Consider the following 21,280-nt stretch of genomic DNA (forward strand, 5'->3'; position numbering starts at 1 on the left):
AAAGGACACGTCCACCTTCATATACTGTACATAAGGTTTGAGAGAATGCAGCAATATTAGTAGAACACATCAGTGAAAGTTTGAGGAAATTCGGACAATCCGTTCAAAAGTTATGGATTTTTAAAAATATTTGCCCAGTCACTGCTGGATAAGAAGACTACTACAGTGTATGATGTCACATGTGTACAACGATATAAGGAAAATAAAAAGAGAATTTCACAAAACTTTACTTTTTGAATAAAGTGCAAATTTCTTCGACTTGTTACTGACGTATGTTAAGGGTAATATTATTCCCCCTGCCTTCTGAAAGAGAGAAGTCGAGTGTTCTTTTGTTATGCGAGAAAATGGAAATATGTTGAATTTTCTTTATTCTCTCTTTATACAGTGTACACATGTGACATCACAAGCTACAGTAGTCTTTTCATCCAGCCGTGACTGAGCAGAAACTTCAAAAATTCATAACTTTTGAACGGATTGTCCGATTTTCCTCAAACTTTCACTGATGTGTTCTACTAATATTGCTGCATTCACTCAACCCACATGTCTATGAAGGTGAACTTGTCGTTTAATCATGCAAACAAGATGTTCATGTAAGCCATACAGAACAACACAAACACAATGTACATGTGTTGTATATAATACCCCTAGTACCCTTATAAGGGCATTAGAATGGCAAACAAGGGACCTTTCACTCGCAAGGAAACTTCTCAAAGTGCTCTTTCCAAGGACTTCTGAATATATGGGTAACTGTTAAAATATCAAAATGTTCAAAGAATAAGCCATTCCACTCAGGAATTCATCTTCTTTTCTCCCACTGCAATCATTTTACATTAATTTCCCTTTTGAAGGAAACTTCTTTAATATAAAGCAAATAGATATCATGCATTTGCACATACTTTTCATAAAGCTACATTTACATGTTACATGTACATTACACAGTAGTTATTTTTAGTCATACAAAAAGAGCAAGAATGTTATCCTTTCCTACCGTTAGTAGGAACTAAAGGCTCTGTTAAAACAGGGGCCTTAACCCGTTGAGGACAAGTCCCAAGTATATTCGGGCAGGTGTCTATGGAAAATGCGTGTTGTAGCAAAATCAGTCCATCCTCAACGGGTTAATGTGTTGATATGCCCACTTAATGGACTATTGCAGACCTTCAAGTGATTACAGTGGTACTTCTTAATAATCAAGTGTATTGTAGCAATATGGTTTCAATTTATATGAAAAAATTTCTTAGAACGTGGACAAGAACAATACATTATGTCTTAGAACAGCATATTTGACATACCTTCCCATCCCATGTTCTGCCTTGAAGCCCATCCAACAGGGCACCAAGAAGAAGGCTCAGCTGGGAAGGCTGTATCCTAGAACCAAGCTTAGTTGCAACTGTGCTCATAGCACGGGCTGCCTGAGCCTTGCGCGGCCATGACTGTAACCTCAGGCACTCCTTGGTAATAGTCACAATCTCAGTCAGGTATAGGCGGATGCCACCCTCTGTGCCTGGAAAAGGATGCAAATGATGATACCCCAGACATGCAGGGATGAATGTACACTGTTTGAGGTTGGATTTTGGAGTAAAACTTTTATTACAGTATCCACATAGGGTGGTGATTCGGCTCAGTTGGTAGCATGTCTGCCTCCAGATCTCCCTCCTCGGGGGTCAAAAATGGTCACACCGTATGTATTCCTACCCATGGTGCAAAAAAAGTGGGGGACCTTAAAAACTTGTTATGAGTAGAATCAAATAAAAACAAGATGTCAGAGTCAATTTCAGAAAATCTATTAAAGTAAACCAAAGTTAAGACAATTTCAGGGTCTGTACATCAATGCTTTATGTATTACAAATCTTATGCCACTTAACATAAACTACCTACATTTTAGCAACCTCTGAGGGCATCATGATAAATCATTGAGCAAAGTAATCAAGAATTTACACAAGGCAAGCACCAAGTGGCGTCTTGCATCCATATAGTAATTTGTGAGTATAGTTTTTTAAGGGACAAAGAATGTGAAGAAATCATATATAAAAAGGTGTCAAAGCAGAGGGAAATGTCTCCTGAAACAGTTTTTAAATGCAACTTATTAAAAGACATTCCCACCCCAAATCGCCAGTTAAAACTGATTGATTCACTCAAGCAATTTTCGTCCCAGAACAGCTGTCTTTCCGGAGCCCTAAATTATCACGTCATGCGAGGCTCTTCACAGCTGCAGTGTGCATTGAACTGTTATGGCGTGTTTATACCAAGCACGGTATGGGCAACGGGTCAGGTTTTTGCTATGGTGTGCCTAAAGGAACCATGTCTGGCTCTGTTACAATATCACTTCCATGCTAATAATTTTGTTACAAAATTAATCTTCTACAGGTGATTTTGTTGCTGTTGATTTTAACATATAAATAACATTTTGGGCGATTTTGTGCCGAATTACTATTTTTCTTAACAGAACCAGACATGATTCCTTTTGGCACACCATAGCAAAAATCATGACGGTTGCCGCTACCGTGCTACCACGCCCTTACTACCATCTCTTTGGTTACTGATACTCAGTACACAAGCAGCTATAGAGTTATTGAGCACCGTACCAGTACTAGCTCTTATAGCTACAGTACAGTGGATGCATTCTACCTGGCCGGTTGTCAGCAGCAAGCTAGCAGCATGTAGCAGCAGAAGCTGTAAAGTGAGTTTTAGACATAGGGCCTACTTGTGTGTACGTCTCACAAAAATATCAGAATTGTTTACTGTACAGTACGTAAACCTATTATATTTGTACAGACCTCCATACAGACACACTACGCAGTTTACGGACAAAAGTCAAACCCATGGTAAGTTATCCGAATGTGCAATACATTTAGCTAGATCTTGAAATTTCCACGGTTCAGAGGGTGTTTTGGGAGCACATTTTTTTTTTTATAGTACTCTTAGGAGTAAGACTAATGTTAGTCTAGGTCTCTCATGTTAGCTCTATCTAGAGATCTACAGATCTAAAAATGGTTGTGCAAAATTTCAAGGGAATTACCCGATAGGCCTAACGTTGTGTTGTTGGGACCTAAAAGTAGATCAAGCTAACAACAGATCTAGGCTCATAAGCTTACATAAAAACTGAGAACTTTGTTTATGTCCCTCACAACATTTGATGAGTAAAACTGATGCAATTCTGTAACATTTTCTATTTTCATGGGCAGATATTTGTGTAATTCTCGCCACCGACAATAAGCGATATCGAGTGATATCGTACGATACCTCCAATATCAAACCTCTCAGGCCGGGCCAGTAACTTCCGGTTTCATGCGTGTGAGCTAGCTCGCTGCACTACCGGCCAATATTTTTTCCGTACATGGAAACGCTATGGGACACGAATTATTCATAAGTTGAGCTGAAATTTTGAAGTGCGCAAGCACATGGACTTGGCTAAAATTCTATAGCTTGGCCAATTTGTACAAGAATGAACAGACTCGCATACTATACATTATCACGTGTGATCACTGCGTGCGCACATACATGCTCGCTATTCAGTTTACCTTGGATTCGCAGTTCATGAGTGCTAGCGCCCTACGTAACCCCTCTGGTAATATGCGGGGAGCGGAGAGCATCGTGATTGTCAGCCAGGGCAGCCAGTACCACTGCGTGGCGAGCATGGTTCAAAGAAAATGCAGTCGATTGTGGAGAGCAGGTACACGCGCAGCTTGCGTGAAATGTACAACTGTACAAGCTACAACCTCAACAGCCACAGGCTTGGAATTGATGCCACATTACCACCATTCTTACATGCATAAATGGCCAAATAAGAGCTCTTTCGAAATCTTTTCCACGCCATTTTTGTCGATCGGGCACTAGTATTCGTAAATATATCGCTACCACAGTAGGCCTACTGCGTAATTGGCTATGAAGCGGACATGTATTCACAATCGACTTCTCAGTGCTGCCAGTGACTCGAGCATCGCGAGTGCACTTTCGAAATACAACGATAAGATCATTACCAATCCACATGTAAACTAATAATAGTAGATCAAACTTCAGTAGAGTCTAGTTCTGCGTTTTCAAACTGATTAGTCAATTACAACCTGTAGACGTACGTGACATGTGAGCATGATTGTATCCAATGTACAGAGTGCTATGTGTGTTCAAGGAGGTTTGAGAAATGGAGTAACAACAGTTTCATTCCCTTTGATCCCATGTTTCATGACGCCACTCAGAAATATTTGAAGTCTATGCTAAACTGGAGCAGCCTCACAGATAGGAAGACAATTGAGTCATGTGGCATCCACTACTAGCAAAACTGCTGACTTGCTAAGTCTATCACTGTTTTATCACCTATCTCAATCACGTACTCGTGAACATCAAGAAGGAGGATTATCATGCGGAATGCCTGGGCTATGTAGATGATGTTGCACAAACTGCAGACAGCAGGGACAAACTACAAGACGTACATCATGAACCAATGGGATAGGGAGCTAACCAAAGCTGGTCTCAAGATGAGCTACACCAAAACTGAGTACATGCATGTGGGAAGGGACTTGGAAGAGGGGAATGTAGCCATCAATGGACACGTTCTTAAAAAGACGGACAACTTCACATATTTGGGCAGCAAGATAACATCAAACAATCTCATGGAGGAAGAAGTTAACAACAGGATAACCAAATTCATCAGAAATCTAATCGCACTCTATCCCCTCATAAAAGAGAGAGAAATACCCAAAGATGTCAAAGTGTGTATATATGCAACAATTCTGAGACCAGTGCTTCTGTATGGCAGTGAAACTTGGACACTTACTTCAAAACTGAAGAGTAGAATCCAGGCTACCGAGATGAGGGTTCTCCGTCTCATCTATGGGGTTACCAGAAGAGATCGGGTTCGCAATGAAACCATCAGACAAGCCCTCAAGGTAGAGTCAGTTCTGACCATCATAGAAAGGAACCTACTACGATGGTATGGACATGTAGAAAGGATGCCAGACTCTAGAGATGTCAAGAGGATCCACAAATGGAAACCAAACAAGAAGCGACCAATTGGGAGACCAAGGAAGAGATGGGAAGACCAAATCAAGGAGATTGCCCGAAGGGAAGAGATGGATTTTAACACAGTTAAAACCATGGCTCAAGACAGACAAACTTGGCGAGGACTCATACGGAGGCTGTCAACTGACAGGCCAACTGGCCTACAGGCATCCGGGTGAGGGTGAGGGTGAGGGCATTGCATCATCACTCGTTACTCTCAAAGGAAGATATGTCTTTATGATGGTAATTCCTTTTCGCCGTCCCTTCTTAGAAAACAAGCAGGCAAAAGTACAGGCACGGGGATGTGCGAATAAAAATTGTAAAAAAATTGATGAAATGAAAATCAAAATTACTCATTTTTACATGACTTTACATTAATCTAACATATAAATGAATAAAGAACTATACTCAAAAAATTATACCATATCAGTTTCATTTGTCGGAAGCGATCGGAAAGATGATAAAATTGGCTTTGTAGTGACAGTACAGTTTTAAATATTTTCACGACATACAGCTCAGGTTTACAAAAAGACGGCGGCATGGAACCCTGATCCTCAAAGGCACAAGTGCACCTGCGGAATTTTTTTGTGCATCAATAGAAAAATGGTAGCCGTTTGAATAATTACAGCCAGTTGGAACTCCATCTCTTAAACCTCCTTGGTGTGTGCAATGTGACGTGTGTTGTAGAGCTATCACAAGCGACAGATCAGTTTCCTGCAGTTGTTCACTGATCGGACGAACCTCGTGAGTGCAGTGACATGTTTATGCATGAATGTATGTACATGCACAACACACACACACACACACACACACATACACAGGTACTAGTAGCTAGCTCACTGCAACGGGCGGCCGCTGCATGCACATGCAATCCACACAATAATAATACACACTGTACGTATAATAATAAGTACGTTCCCTGTGTACACAGAGAGTAGGCCTGTGTGAGTCCAGTCCGTTCATTGTGTACAAGTTGGCCTAGTCCATGCACTTGCGCACTTCAGTCTTTCATGTCCCATAGCCCCATGTCCCATAGCGTTTCCATGTACGGAAAAAATTTTTGCGGCCTGTGCATGTGGTGCACCTCTACTGCTCGGCGCACGGATATTTGTCCAGTTTTTTCCTTTTAGCATCATCAGAAGTACACTCTGCTGCCTCACAGAAAAACCCCATGGTGTAATGGATATTTATATTCGGGAAATAAACAAACTATTAAAAGTCTAAACAAATATATTTCTTGGATCCAAAACAAAGCTGGCAAGTTCGCCAATAGAAAAGCACACACGAAAATCAATAACCGGAAGTTACTGCCCCGGCCCTAGAGGTTCGATATCGGAGGTATCGTACGATATCACTTGATATCGCCTTGATATCGCCTATTCCGTGGCAAGAATGGTAAATGTGTATTGTGACTCGTGGCAAGAATGGTAAATGTGTATTGTGACTTGGGTCAAGGTGGCTGATGGCTGGAGTGAATGAAAACAAACTCGGGTCATCACGTAGAGCTAGGGTCAAGCAATTTTGAGAGGAAATTATCCACTCCACTTTGATAATTTACTTCTCAAAATTCTATGCTACTGTATTCAGGCATGGTTATTTTTACATTTCTGATAACAAAAACACTTCTATTGACAAATCACGACAAAGAATGGTTGAGTCAGCCACGCTGAAGCCTCTCATATTTCATTCACGTACACTAAATGCCTAAGCTAAATAAAGCTAGAGCTCACATACTCATTGGCCTATAATGTGTAATCAATAGGTCTAGAGCTCACTAGAGATTCTAGTAGTCTTCATCTGAATTTATTAGGAAATGTGGAAGTGCAAAAATAAAAATGAAACATTCACCTAGATCTAACATTAGGTCTGTATTCAATGCAGGCCTACCTGATTTGGGTTTAGAATCTAAAAATCTTGTGTACGAAGAAGTACCTAGGACTCTGTTACAGTGTACTAGCTTCTAGTTCTCGCACGAGTTACCAGGCACCGACTGTTCGAGAGTCGAGATTAAGGCACAAAAGCACAAGTACAGTGTAAAAGTCCAAACAGACAACATCTGTATTCTTAGTTCTAAGCAAGATAGATTCAATAAGTAAAAATCTACAAATATAGTGTATATGGAACAATGTTCACGAGTCTCCTTTTTTTAGGAAGATACCTCGCTGAAATGTGCCTAATGTACCATGTAGAATTCACGCGCAGGGCTGATTCATTCCTTGCATGACGCCATAATTTTGGTCCCCAAATTTTTGCCATCAGATTGGGTTCTGGCAGTCAGAAAAGGGTCTTAAACACCATCTCTCCATCGTTCTAGAGACTTTTTCACATTCTGAAACTTGATTATTCATATCTCTTGAGACTTACGCTTTCCAGAAATGTATAATTCCTTTTATTTATGGAAAAATTCTACCCATTTAACTAAAATGCCTACCTGATTATCAGTAAACATAACATCATTGACACCATAAAATTGGGTTTCTTTATTTTACTCTGTTTTCATGTCAACTTAATCAGTATTTCACATTACAACATGGTAACACTGCAAATTCAGTTTCATTCTCCTTTCATTCTCCCCGAAAAAACTAGGCTGTGAGGATTAACTCTGCCAAGTTCGCATATTTTGCTCAAACGTACAACCCTGCCCAAACTGATCGATAAATTGCCAAATGCACAGTGCAATGAAAGCATCGCCCCCCATTCCATTCCTGTCATATGTAGCTTGCTTTAAGTGGTGACAAAGTATCAAGTGGTGTTACCTATTAGATTTGTGAGTTAATTCTAATTTTTTGCCCCGGTCACTGGCTTGTGTGCAAATGACATTACATGATAAGCTTAACAAAAATCCATAAAAAGATACATAAATTTGAAAAACAATGTTTTCCAAAAGCATGCCTCTTTTGCGGTCTCAAAATAATGTGGAACATACATATAATTGTAGGGGGTTTACACTGTGGTGCATTAAGAGTTGAGTGCCTTGCCAAAGGATACAAGTCTGCTACTGGGCTGTGGGTTGAACTTCGAGCAAGAATGAAAGCTTGAGGTCTTATCCGCTCAGTCATGACTCAGCTTATCCATTCGAACTGTTCCCCATGTCCTTCTATCTCATATTTTTGAATTGACCTCTACTCTTTCTACCACATATCATTACCATTGAATATTCATAGTTGAAGTTACAACTGGAATACAGTAGAATTGACCTTGAAGTTGAACCATTCTGTTTATATGAAGACTTGTGCATTTTCATTTCTATCGGATTAAACACATTATCGAACATTTTTAGCTAAAATTCTGGCCAGAAACAGATTTGACAATTTACAATAAAAATATATTGTCCATAAACCTTGATGCTTCACTTACACTATGTATCATTTCATGCACATAATTGTCTCTCTTTTTTTTACTGATCTGAGAAACTTGCACTGATATACATGTATATGAACATCCGTAGCTAATATTGTGGCTGAAAGACTTGAGATTTGATGTGATATTATCTGGCACTAAGCACCTGGCGTTGAGTCCAACCAGACTTCCTCCCAGACACACTCTTTCTCATCTCCCCTGCTGTCTGTCTGTTTGGTTTGGTGCATGGCCAAGAAGGCCAGGGGCAAGGCCATAGCAGCATGCCTTTTTAGGATGTCTGGGTTCTGCCTGGACATAGCCTGCAGGGCTGCTCCGATTGCCTCATGAAGTCCTCCATCTTTAAACAAACAAAAAGTTAATAACAGAAAGATTTACCCTGCCTAATGTAACCAAAATCATAGCTATGTCTGAAATACTTGTGAAATGCTTTTGTTGCCATTACAATGTAGACATTACATGTACATATACATTACACTAGAGGTGTCTTGTCCTTTAATAATAGTCTTTGGCACTACTTGCAGTAAAAAGTACACATCCAATCCAGCATGACAAGTACTCAAGACAACAAATATTCTAAAATAACCTATCTGCTTTATCTGTGTGATATGATCATATACAACCAAATACCTTTTGACTTAGAATGCAGGAAATCTTGGTATTTTTATTAATAGTAATTCTTTATCATTATTCTATGGATAGCTGTAATTAATAATCTTAGTATGCTGACATGTATTCAATTAAGGCATACCTGCACCTTTGCCAATACAGTATGTCCCCCCCCCCCCCCCAAAAAAAAACAAAAACAAAAACAAAACAAAACAAAAAGGGGACCCTCCGCAATGATGTATATTTAAAAATAGTAAATCAATCTAAATACAAATTCAGGGTATGAAATTATAACTCATTGCTCAGTCTTACAGAAAACCCCATTTGATATGCTTCAATGGTCAAAGAGAAACGAGGAATTTTGTAGAGGATGTTGGGAATTTCTTCCCTCCAAGTTCTATTGTATTCACACACAAGAGCATTGAGTTGCTAAAATTGGAAGAATCAGACTCATGACATGCTTTACAACAATCTACATTTCTCTGTGACGGCTTAACCAAATTGATTGCGGTTTTCTGCAAAATAGAGCTAAGATGTTATATTTTAAGACCCTGAAGTAGCACTTAGATAGGTCAATCAGATTTTTGCATTGATAACACCCAACATGTTTATTTTCATTTTTTTAATGCTACTTCAGGGTCTTAAAATATAACATTTTAGCTCTATTTTGCAGAAATCCCCATTCGATTTGGTTAAGCAGTCACAGAGAAATGGGGATTGTTGTAAAGCATGTCATGAGTCTGATTCTTCCAAGTTTAGCACTTCGATGATCTTGTGTGTGAATACAATAGACAGAACTTGGAGGGAAGAGATTCCCAACATCCTCTACAACATTCCATATTTCTCTTTGACCACTGAAGCAAATCGAATGGGGTTTTCTGTAAGATGTGGGCAATGAGTTATAGTTTCATACCCTGAATTTGTATTTAGATTGATTCCATGTTTTTAAAGATATAATTGCGGAGGGTCCCGTTGTAATTTTTTTTTGACATATGGTATACTTCGCTGCTAACACATCTACAACATTCTGATATCGTGGAAGTACAATGTACATGTCTGCTTACATACCCTTTTATCACTGTGTAGGATTAAGGTGTGACCTCGTGCCTTATAGAGGAAGAAATCAGAGTGGGCATAGGTAAACATATAACAAGCTGAGTAGCATAGTGCCACTGTTTATTTTCTGCTGCTTGCAAAACTCACCATCTTTCTCCAAGTACCATAACTTCAACCGAGAGATTAGTTTCTCAACGCTGCTATCCTTTGCAACCTACACAGAGTAGAATAAAATATATATCTTGAGTGGATAAAAAAAAAATACTTAATTTGTGACCATAGCATGCCACCATAACAATTATAGCATAATGAGCTTATAACGATTTGTTGTCTCATGTTCAGTTTTTCTAGCTGTAAGTACTTTCTGAGACTAAGAGGATATACATCTTCAATAAGGACAAGTACATTGTACATTGATGAGACGGCTGCAGAGAGTCTTATGAAGCAGTCCTCAGGGCACACAATTCACCACTTTTTTGAAAAATAATTTCTATCTGGTCAGTGCATTGGTAGGCTACTGTAAACGTGGAAATTTTTGCGGTGTTGAAGTTTCTGCGAACTTCGCCAAACCAGAAGCTAGTGCGAAAATAAAAGCATGTGAATATTTTTGCTTGTCATATGTTCTAGTAGTTGAGGTCGTGATTCCAGAAAATTAAAAACATGTGCAACTCTTCTTATTCAGCTGAGTGCGCAAAATTAGTCGTGTGAAAATATTCTCTTTTACAGTAACTACACTACTTGCATTGACTGAGTCTGTTGATATTTCTGTTAGTTATTTCTTGCACAAATATTTATCTACACTGTCTACTCAGTGGGATTCCCTTCTGGTTCTAAATTTAATTCTGTTGCTCTTCTCAAAAAAAAAAAAAAAATGCAAGAAAGCTCGTGGATGCTTGGCTTCTGACATTTACCAACCTTCACTAGATGACCAATAGCACTGGCATTGTGTTTTCTCACTGCCATACTCTTGTCACTCAAGCCAGACAGGAGAGATGCCAAAAGTTTTCCTGCATAAGTGAAATAATTTAATCAAAACTACATGGTATGGTGACTGGTAAATCTACAGCTGTATGCCTCCACAATATCATAATTCTCAAAATAGGTCTAAAGTGCATACAATGTGATATGACAATTTCACATGATTGGCAAATAATCATTATCTGGTAAATATACACTAATTTTCATGACAAAGCTTTGAGCCACTTTTAACCCTAAAAAGACTGGGGCTGGCCCCCCCTCGACATTTCGCGCGATTACTCTGCAACACGCAATGCTCTCGCCACGATGCTCTATGACTTTTTTCTTTTGAGTTTCCCGCACATTTTGACACCAAATTTGTGATGCCCGGGGGTACGGTTCTGAAGTTACATAACTTTTTGTACATGCACGTGAGACCGAAAATGGCTCAAAAATGTGATTTTGTGTACAAAGTCAATGCAAATTGAGTTTTTTCATATGGTTCATATAAATATGCTTATTTTTACTCTCAATGGCTAAAATTAATTTGTTTTAGGAGTATTATGCTTCAAAAAGTGTCTGCCACAAATTTTGCTAAAAAAACAACAAAAGCAAAACGTCGAAAAAACAAAGAAATACATAAGAAATTCATAAAACAATAAAATAAGTAAGAAATTAATTTTGATACCGAATTTTTTTTCAAGTACATGTGCTAAGAATGCCACAAAGAATAATTAGACCAAAAATGAGCACTTTTAGAGCTTTATTTACTGATTTAGATCAAAGAGTCTGATTTCTCGCATAAATTAGCATAATTCATCAAAATAAAATAAAAGAAGACTATTTTGGAAAATTTAAATATACGATCTTGTAGATTACATCACACACTACCATTGTGCAAATTTCCGCGGCGATCGCGCGATCCACGGCTGAGATGTTAAGGGGGGGCCCTTTAGGCCCCCCCAGTCTTTCGAGCTAACAAAATAGCCCAGTCTTTTTAGGGTTAAAATATGGGAAACAGGTGAAATTTTAGCATTTTCCCATGACTTTTGAACCCATGGCCCAAAATTTTCTTTTTCTGTCTGGTATTTCTTGCAGAATATTTATATACCATGTTTAATTACACTGCCATGTGTGGACATTTCCAGGGTGTAGAGAAAATAGTTTACATGTAATACAGCACAATGTAACAACGGTGTGATTACAGCATTCTAATCTGAACATTGACCCTTGACCTTTGGCCTCATGACCAAAAATTATTTAGAGAAACGGTGTCTGGAAACCTGGTAATACACTTGTACATGCATACACTAGATTTCATGATATTGAAGAGATATATGGGGAAATGGTCAAATTTTAGAATTTGAACTTGACCCATGATCAGGTGCGAGTTTCTTCACTTTGTCTCCCTCTACAATTAAATTTGTTTTGATCGCAACTGCTTATCTGTAAATTAACAAAATGTCAGAAAAAAAGGAACCAGTGGGACTCGAACCTGTCATCTACTGCTTTCCAGGCAGTGACACTACCACCAGGCTGTCCCTGGTTGCCGGCAGTGACACGATGAACATGGAACAAATACCCAAGCTCTGAAATTCTGACACTGTTATGTTAAGCAGTCCAAGGCGGACAAGGCATATTATAAAATGAAAGAAAGATATTATTCTGAGGGGTGAAGGTTCAAGTGTGATTTCTTCACTTTGTCTCCCTCTACCTTCACCCCTCTGAAAAATATCTTTCTTTCATTTAACCCGTTCCTTACGGGAACCTGGTATACCAGGTTCCCGTGGGAGCAACTGACATACGGAAACCTGGTATACCAGGTTCCCAAAATGAAGACAATAGTGCCTGCTTTCCTGGCCTAAATTCATGTTTTTTGTGTTAAAATGCCCAGAAAAGTGGGTTTGATGAAAAGATCAGAGTTTACAGTATCAGCATTTGTTCTCCTTCTGATTGAAAAATGTCTATTTCACAGTTCACCTTTTCCTGAATTAGTTTTCACTCGTTCTGCTGTAGACTCGTACTAACATGTACACAGCTATCAAGCCTGAGATCAGTTAGATTTTTGCCTTCGCTGACCCCAGTCACCCCAGTCAGGTGCCTGGTTTTATGTAGAACAAAAGATTCTGTGAGCCCATAAGCAAATGCTCTATTCATACCTCACACCCGATCAATATTTCCATTGTTCACTGGCGCATGTAATTGACCGTGGAAAGGGGGATACAATGTACCGCTTGACTGCTTTCACACAGGTGGATTACCAGCCTGTCTCCCTCTCTGTCGACGGGCAAAAAGAATCTCGTTTGGGGGCATTAAAGGCACTCAGAGAATTGCGGAAGGAACGGGTTAATATGCCTTGTCCGCCTTGGACTGCTTAACACAACAGCGTCGGAATTTCAGAGCTTGGGTATTTGTTCCATGTTCATTGTGTCACTGCCGGCAACCAGGTACAGCCTGGTGGTAGTGTCACTGCCCGGAAAGCAGTAGGTGACGGGTTCGAGTCCCACTGGTTCCTTTTTTCAGACATGTTTGTTAATTTACAGATCAGCAGTACTCTTGCAATCCTAACAAATTTATTTTGTAGAGGGAGACAAAGTGAAGAAACTCGCACCTGAACCTTCACCCCACTGAATAATATCTTTCTTTTATTGACACATGCTCTTTAACTTTGAGTGTGCACCCAAAAGTTGATAGGCACAGCTTTGTCCACTCATACAGGTACAAGTACGCCAAGTTTTGTTTTATTGTACCTCAAACGGTTCTTGAATTTACACTGTCCACAAAATCAATCATGTTGTGGACTGAGGGACTAACAACTTAAAAACATAATGCCTACAGTGCCACTTTGTGGCTGAAGCATAAAAATTGTGATACTGCTTTCATGTAATTAATAACCGCAAACTCTCACCATGCCTGTCAATCAAGGATTCAATGGAAACAGTACGTGCCATACAGCTGTACCTACACTTTTCTTTTCCAAGCCTCTGAAAATGATTCCTGCCACATTTAATAGAAATCTCACTAGTAGACCCACTCAAAGTTTGAGAGCTGTGAATAAGTTTGTTCAACAATGCTATGTAAAATGACCAACTACACGCTGACTCTAATATCTTTTTCTTGGATGCCTGTTTGGCAGCGGTGTAACAAAAGCTACAGTTGTATAAAGTATGCATGTACCATTACGAATGGTGAATGAGACAAACCTTGGGAAGTACAGGGCAAGGTTGTTGTGTGTGTGTGTGTGTTTTCTTTTTGTTTTTGTCTTGTCTTGTTGTATAAAACCTAAAAAGTCTAGACAGGGTGGAACAATTGATACTCATTTAATCTTGAACCAAAAAGGCAGTGGAAAGAAGCTTTAAGCAAAGGGAGATGCCAAGGGAGGTGCCATTGTTAGAAATTAACCATAACAATGATCGTGCATTAAGGTCTCACTTCATGGTGCTGAAAAAGTGACACATGTAACTATTAAAGACAATGTCACAAGACAAACTTGTCCCCTTCTAATTCACAATTAGCAATGTCACTTTAAAGGTCCAGTTTACCTTTGGGAGCAGTGATTTCAAAAATGTTCAAGATATCACATTTGATGCATATGTGTAGGTCTGTTGTATCATAAAACATCCTACCATATGAAATATTTGCAATAAAACCTAAAATATAAGGAGATATCAGGGTTTTTCTCAGTAAACCGTAACTGTATACGGTTTAGTCTGGAAACATTTTTATTATAACTATTGTTCACATTTTGTGTATTTAACAACACTTCACATCAATTATACGGATTCAAATTTTGACAGTGGTTGTTTCTATCCCTAACTCACATTTTAGAACTATTTCAAAGCACTAATGCTTTCGTCTGCAAATGGTAAATTATGCCTTTAACAATGGAATTTGCACACTTCAATTTAAGAAAAAAAAAATCACACTTTCTCATGACTCGCATGGATTTATGGTACAAGTTCATTACCTGCATGTGCACCAAGTTCTAGAGGGCACTGGTGACTCAAGAGAATGAGAAGATTTGCACAGCCAGCCTGCCATAGTAATATTTGACACAGAAAACAAACATATTACTGACTGAACAGTAGATAACCATAAAAACAAAACAAAACAAATGCGACCAGTTTTATCATATGCAGCTCACAGTGACAGGCACCTTGCCCAAAAGTCAGCGCTTTAACAAGAGTACCAACAAATGATATCAACTTGGGTTTCTTGCTCGTATGGATTTTAACAAGATGCTCACATACAATGTAGATTTAACAAGATGTGTCTGTTTTTGGGCTGTATGCATAAAAGGAAGCAATTGCTTGCAAGCATTTGCTTCAAGCACAAGCACAAGTTTGTCAAGCAAAAGATCAAGTTCATGCAATTGCATATGCATATTACACCTTTTGCTTGTCCTGCACAAGCAATTAGTTGCGATTTCAACAAAAGGGATGTCACACCTGTGCGAACACAAACATTTCCTGACATAGCAGAAGAACTACAAAATTGGTAACACTCAAAATGCACACACAGACTCACACACACCTATATTCACACATACTGGCAGATTCCCATCACTTCCCAGACTGCTGCTTATAGCAGCCAGATCTACCAGGTTGCATGTGGAGAGAGATCTCCATACTCTCCACAGATGTCAGACATCCTACCGGTTTCTCATCACATTTTGCATGCTAACCACTGGAAATTCCCCTTGTTGAAATGAAGAAGTTTTCGATACATCTGAGGAGAAATTTTTTGTTGATTTATACCACTCCTGCACACCTCTGGTCTTTCTTTTATGAATATGAAAATGATGCTTAAAAGTGAAAGTCCCATTACGCAAAAGCTCAAGCTCATTTTACAGAGCTTGGAAAAACGAAAGCAATTGCTAGCAAGAACAAGTAGTCAGGTCGCCCAGTGAAATTACCGTTACACGGCGGATAAAAGCACCAAATTTGGAGAGATGACCCCTCAGGACCTATTCATTGATATTTGAATAGGAGCCCTCTGCAAATTTTTTATTTTCATGGTATAAATGCTGAATTTCATTTTGCAGAAAATTTCGCGGTCATGAAACTTTCGCAAATTTTGTGAGGAGCTAAAATTCGCGAAAGTAAAATGCGCGCGATTCTAAACAATGCATTTGATGCCAGTGGCGATTCGCGGAAGTTTCATGCTGCGAAAAAGACCTTCACCTCCAAGTCACGAAAATTTCCTGTCGTGAAAAAATAACACCGTATTTACGTATCTAAGGAAGTACGGTAATGAAAAATAAGTTCACATTTGTGGTACTTTTTTCATTTTTCATGGAACTGGAAACAATCTTGAACCCAATCTTGAATTCCATGATCAACAATGCATTTGAAACATGAAAGTCGTTGAATTAATTACTGACTTATCAAGAGAAAATGCTGTTTTTATTAGTTTTTATAACCAGGAACACTCGTCGCACTAAAAAGTGATTTGACAATGTCAGCCATTATACTCAGCTCTTCACAAACGGTGCATTCAAAACTGTTTAAAACTAATTTCGTTAGTTCCCACATTGTTCATTTTTGTCTTTAAAATGTCATATTTCACACATCCACACCAGGAGAAATTTTGCAAACATCAAATTCCTCATGAACTTGCAGTTTTTGCTAATCTGCAGTATTTGCTAACCACCATTCTTTTATTGATAGCTCAGGGTATCCACCTGTGATGCCTCATATTGCTTTGCAACAATAAAATATTGTGCATGGATTGAACAGCAAAAAGTTTTTAGCCACATTTTTCATGACGGGGTATAGTAGGTCTGCTTTAGAATGAAAAGCGAATGGATGACTTGGAATGACATTTCTGTATTCTGTTTGACACTATCAATTTCAAAACATTTTATCTAGTATCTCTCAGAATGTAGAGCTTTCATGTGGTAAATTCATTATAATTAAAAGCTTAGTCAGACCAACAATACTGCAGAGAAGAAAAAGGCACAGAAATTCCTCTGCACATATCATATGCATAACATGAAAATGATTAATACAACTTTACATCAACTACATTAAAATTTTTGTACATCCAATTATCTTTAAATGTGCATCAACTTGATACTTTCATAAAATTATACAATATGATAATAATTTTCATAAAATTAGTAGTTGATTAACACTTCAGCAAACCAGAAATGTAATACAGCATATGTGTACTGCTTGGGGAAATATACGGTGATAAATTTATTTTGTATGATTGTTGTCAACCTCACAAGTCTGTTGTAAATATAGCTGTATTGTTATTTGTTCACTGCAAGTATTTTTGTAAGTTTGTCATTACCTGCCATGTGTCCAGAATAGGACCATGGACTTTGTATAGTATATATCAACATGTCCTTTGTTTTTACTTATCAATAAAGACATGATTACAACAACATGAAACAGGTTCATCATAACCATTGCGGATGGTGACTCATGTAGAATTGTGTGATTCGTATTAGAGGCTGACAAATCTACGGACTACCAGCTTGGACGACCCAATAAAGAGAAATATCACGGCGAATCTGACGTTTCACTTCTGGCTGTTTATTATGCCATATCTGGTGTTCACATAAATTTCAACAACAGGGGGCGCTAGATCACAGTGGTGGTCTACAACACTACATCACCCTTCTCCTTTTTTTTTTTTTTTTTTAAACTCCAAACATCCTATTATTTTTTTTTTTTGTACTAAAACTTGTGCAAAACCATTCTTTCAGAAGCGTATGAAATCTGTGCTGTGTCTGTAATGCACATTATCAGAAATATGGTTTCCAAATAATTTTTGGGGTTTTTTTCAAAAGTTTCTTTCCAGATGACTCTAGAATTCCAGAAGTTATGGCTTGAAACACTTAAAACACTATAACTCTTAAAACACCTAAATGCTTGAAACACTTGACAGCATAAGGGTGAACTTCTCATTCCAAAAACTTCACAGTCCAGTAATTGTCCAGTATAAGCGCCATGTCTTGAGAGCATAAAAATATATAACAATCTGATGAATACAACAGATTGTTGGGTTCACAGAAAAAGAGTTCAGAATTTAGAGTTCAGAGTTCAGAGTTCAGAGTTCAATGTTCAGAGTTCAATATTGTGGTATACAGAGCAGGATACTTGCAACCGGATCAGCATAGCGTAAATGACCGCAGAATGTGGAGTCCAAAGTTCATATCATGCAATCGTAAGTCCAGCATGAACTTTCATATAACTTCCATTCAATTTTCCTGAATGTTCAAACTCTTTAGTTCACCTTATTTTCCTTATGTTTTTTTTTGTTGAAAAAAAACAAACAAGTACAACCAAAAGGTCTAAAACCTACAAAAATTAATACTGCAACCGCTCAAAGTTCATGGTCATAGGATTGAACTGGCAGTCAACGTCATCTACTGGATTGTTGTGCTCACATCTCGTAGTCGTGGAATCGAACTGGCATTTGACGTCGTCTACCAGATCGTCGCAATGGAGTCCTCCGGAATGGTCGTTGGGGTTGGTTGACATCGCCTGCGTTGTCATCTGCAGGTAGGGCATCGATGTCGTCATCTCGTCGGTCTGCGATGTCGTCGACATCAGAGTCAGGAGGGTCGTCATCATGGCGTACCTCAGCATTCACCTTCTTGAAGAACGAAATGTTCCTCTTTGTGACGTAGTTACCTCTCCTGGCTACGACAGAGTTGCCTTTTCTGCTGACAACAATCAATGGTCTGTGGTCGAATGGAGAGCTAGCCTTTGACGACTTTGGCTGCCTGACTAGTACAACATCACCTGCTTTCACCTCACTGTGTTTGTTGTTCATAGCTTTGTCAGCATACTGTTTCATCCTTTTCTTTTGACTGCTGTCTCTGTTCCTCATGTTGCTCTCTGAGTCCACTTCATGCAGGGGAAGTGTGATATGTGGCAGCTCACACTTCATCTCTCGTCTGTTCAGGGCTTGGCACGGTGACAAATTTGTTGTCGAATGGGGTGTGGCTCGATAAGCTCTGAGAAACTTGAAGAGTTGCTGCTTCCAGCTTTGTCTCTCAGTATGAGCTGTTCTGATGACTTTCACAAGGGCTCTGTTAAACCGTTCAACAGCTCCATCAGCTCTAGGCCAGTATGAAGTCACCTTCCTATAGTTGAACCCCAGGTGATCGGCAAATGCACTGAACTCATGGCCACTGAATGGAGGTCCATTGTCACTTTTGCGGTAACCGGCACACCTTGTCGAGCAAATATTGCGTCGAGGGCAGGAAGGGTTGCTTTGGCTGATGTCGTACTCGTCGATTACAACTAGCAGGTATTCACCTGATGGTAGTGGACCGAGAAAATCAGCCGACACTTCTTGCCATAGTCCATCTGGGAGGTCCGTCATTCTGAGGGATTCTGGACTCTCAGCTCCATCTGATACAGCAGCTTGGCAGGGTATGCATGACCTCATCTTTTCTTCCACCATCTGATCCAGCCTTGGGAACCAAACCTTTTCTCTGAGGAGGCTCTTTGTTTTCACTATTCCTTGGTGTGAGGCATGGGCCAGGTCTACTGCCTTGTTGACCAATTTTGTTGGGAGCACTAGTCTGTTTCCCCTGAGGATCACACCTTCATGCACTGAAAATTGCTCTCTGCTTGACTGGCATGGCTTAATTCAGTTCTGGCCTGTTCCAACGTTTGTGTCTCTGTGTCTCGATGGCACGATTGGCTTCTCTCACGTCAATACAAATGCGTACCTGTCCGTCAGATTTCGGTACTACAACAATGGGGCTGATCCAGGGGGTAGGTCCATTGATTTTCTTGATTATGTCCTCTTTCTCTAGTCTCTCTAGTTCCTTCTCCACATCCTTTCTTGTGTGGAACGGGATACGACGATGCTTCTAATGCTTTGGTTTCACCTCTTGATTGATGTGCAGCTTGATTTGTTTGCCCTTCACCTTTCCTGTGCCCTGGAATAGAGTTGCATAATTCGTGAAGATCTCGTCAGTCAGAGTGGTAGATACCTGGTTGATGGTGATCAATTTGAGCATGGATGCAGTCTCAAAACTCAGCAAGTTGCCTGTGTTTGACTTCACGACAAAAAATTCTGCATCACAGCGTGTGTGTTGTTTTGTCTGGAGAGGCACATTTACAACGCCAATGACTGGAATGGGCTCATCTGATCCATATGGAAAAATGTGTGAATGGGCCTTATGCAGTTTGAACTTGTGCGTGGTTTTCAGGTCATGGAATGTGGGTGCGTCCATGATATTTACTGTTGCCCCAGAATCGATGATCGCCTCCATTCCTTCGTCACCAACCATCAGCTGTGTAGTGGGTAAGTGCTTGTGTCCGTTCTGAGTAATATAGATTTTGTCTCGAATGGTGAACGAATATTCATCATCTAGTTGATTGGCACTGGTTCCAGTCGCATCATCACCATCCTTTACATTGTTGATTTTTCCTCTCCGTGATGCGGAACGGCATACTTTGGCGAAATGGCCCGTTTTGTTGCACGCCTTGCACTGCTTTCCTGCTGCTGGGCAGGACATTTGATGGGGGTATGGGCCTCCACAGTAATAGCACGTCCCAGAAGGCTTTGGTGTTGTTTGAGGACCTGTGGCGTTTTGGTTATGGACATGTTGCTTCTGATCGTCCTGTCTGTAACTTCTGAATTGGGATGACTTATTCGCCCTCGGAGGTCTGCGGCCCCTATTCCACTGAAGACTGCGACCTCCCGTAGCATTGACAGCATTGTGAGTAGTGTCAGGTGATTCAAAAACTCTGGCCTGTACCTCACTGGCTTCCAAAGCCCGCCCAACATCCAACAATTTGGTCAGTGTAAGATCGTCCCCCTTGCTGAGGGCTTGTCGTCTGAACTTTGGAGACTGGCAGTGAGCGATGACCTGAGCCATTATTTCCCTATCAGTGTCTGTAAACTTGCAATTCTTTGCGAGTTGGCGAAGGCGAGTAACATACTGATCTAAGGACTCGGTTTGTTCTTGCTTTCCCTGACGGATGATGTACACCTCATACATTGAATTGGATTTGGGCTGAAAGTACTTGTTTAAGGCATCGACCGCCCTGTCATAGTCATCATCGTCACCAACGTTTTGGAGGGTGTCAAAAATTTCGTCAACTTTCGGTCCAGCATAGTGAAGCAAGAGTGCTCTCTTTCGTTTGGCTGAGGAGATACACGTATCTAATGCCACCATTAGCCGTTCAAAGCGACTAAGCCACTTGGTCCTTTGAGGGCCAGGGTTGTTATCAGTATCAAGAAATGGTGGGAAAACTGGTAATGCACTCATTCTGATTGTATATTCAAAGACAAATGAAGGCTATGATTACTTGTACTCACTCAGCTCACT

The 21,280-nt window shown here is 39.7% G+C and overlaps 1 protein-coding gene across 1 annotated transcript in view; it reads right to left on the reverse strand.

Moving 5' to 3' along the window:
* LOC140236895 (proteasome adapter and scaffold protein ECM29-like) overlaps positions 1 to 21,280 on the reverse strand; it is a 198,364-nt gene that overhangs the window by 64,071 nt on the left and 113,013 nt on the right. The window contains 5 exon segments of the mRNA XM_072316830.1: positions 1,290 to 1,501; positions 8,501 to 8,692; positions 10,165 to 10,231; positions 10,933 to 11,024; positions 14,942 to 15,008. Coding sequence (XP_072172931.1) covers positions 1,290 to 1,501; positions 8,501 to 8,692; positions 10,165 to 10,231; positions 10,933 to 11,024; positions 14,942 to 15,008 — 630 coding nt within the window.

This window comes from Diadema setosum, chromosome 13, assembly GCF_964275005.1.
Source record: "Diadema setosum chromosome 13, eeDiaSeto1, whole genome shotgun sequence".
NCBI classification, from domain to species: Eukaryota; Metazoa; Echinodermata; class Echinoidea; order Diadematoida; family Diadematidae; genus Diadema; species Diadema setosum.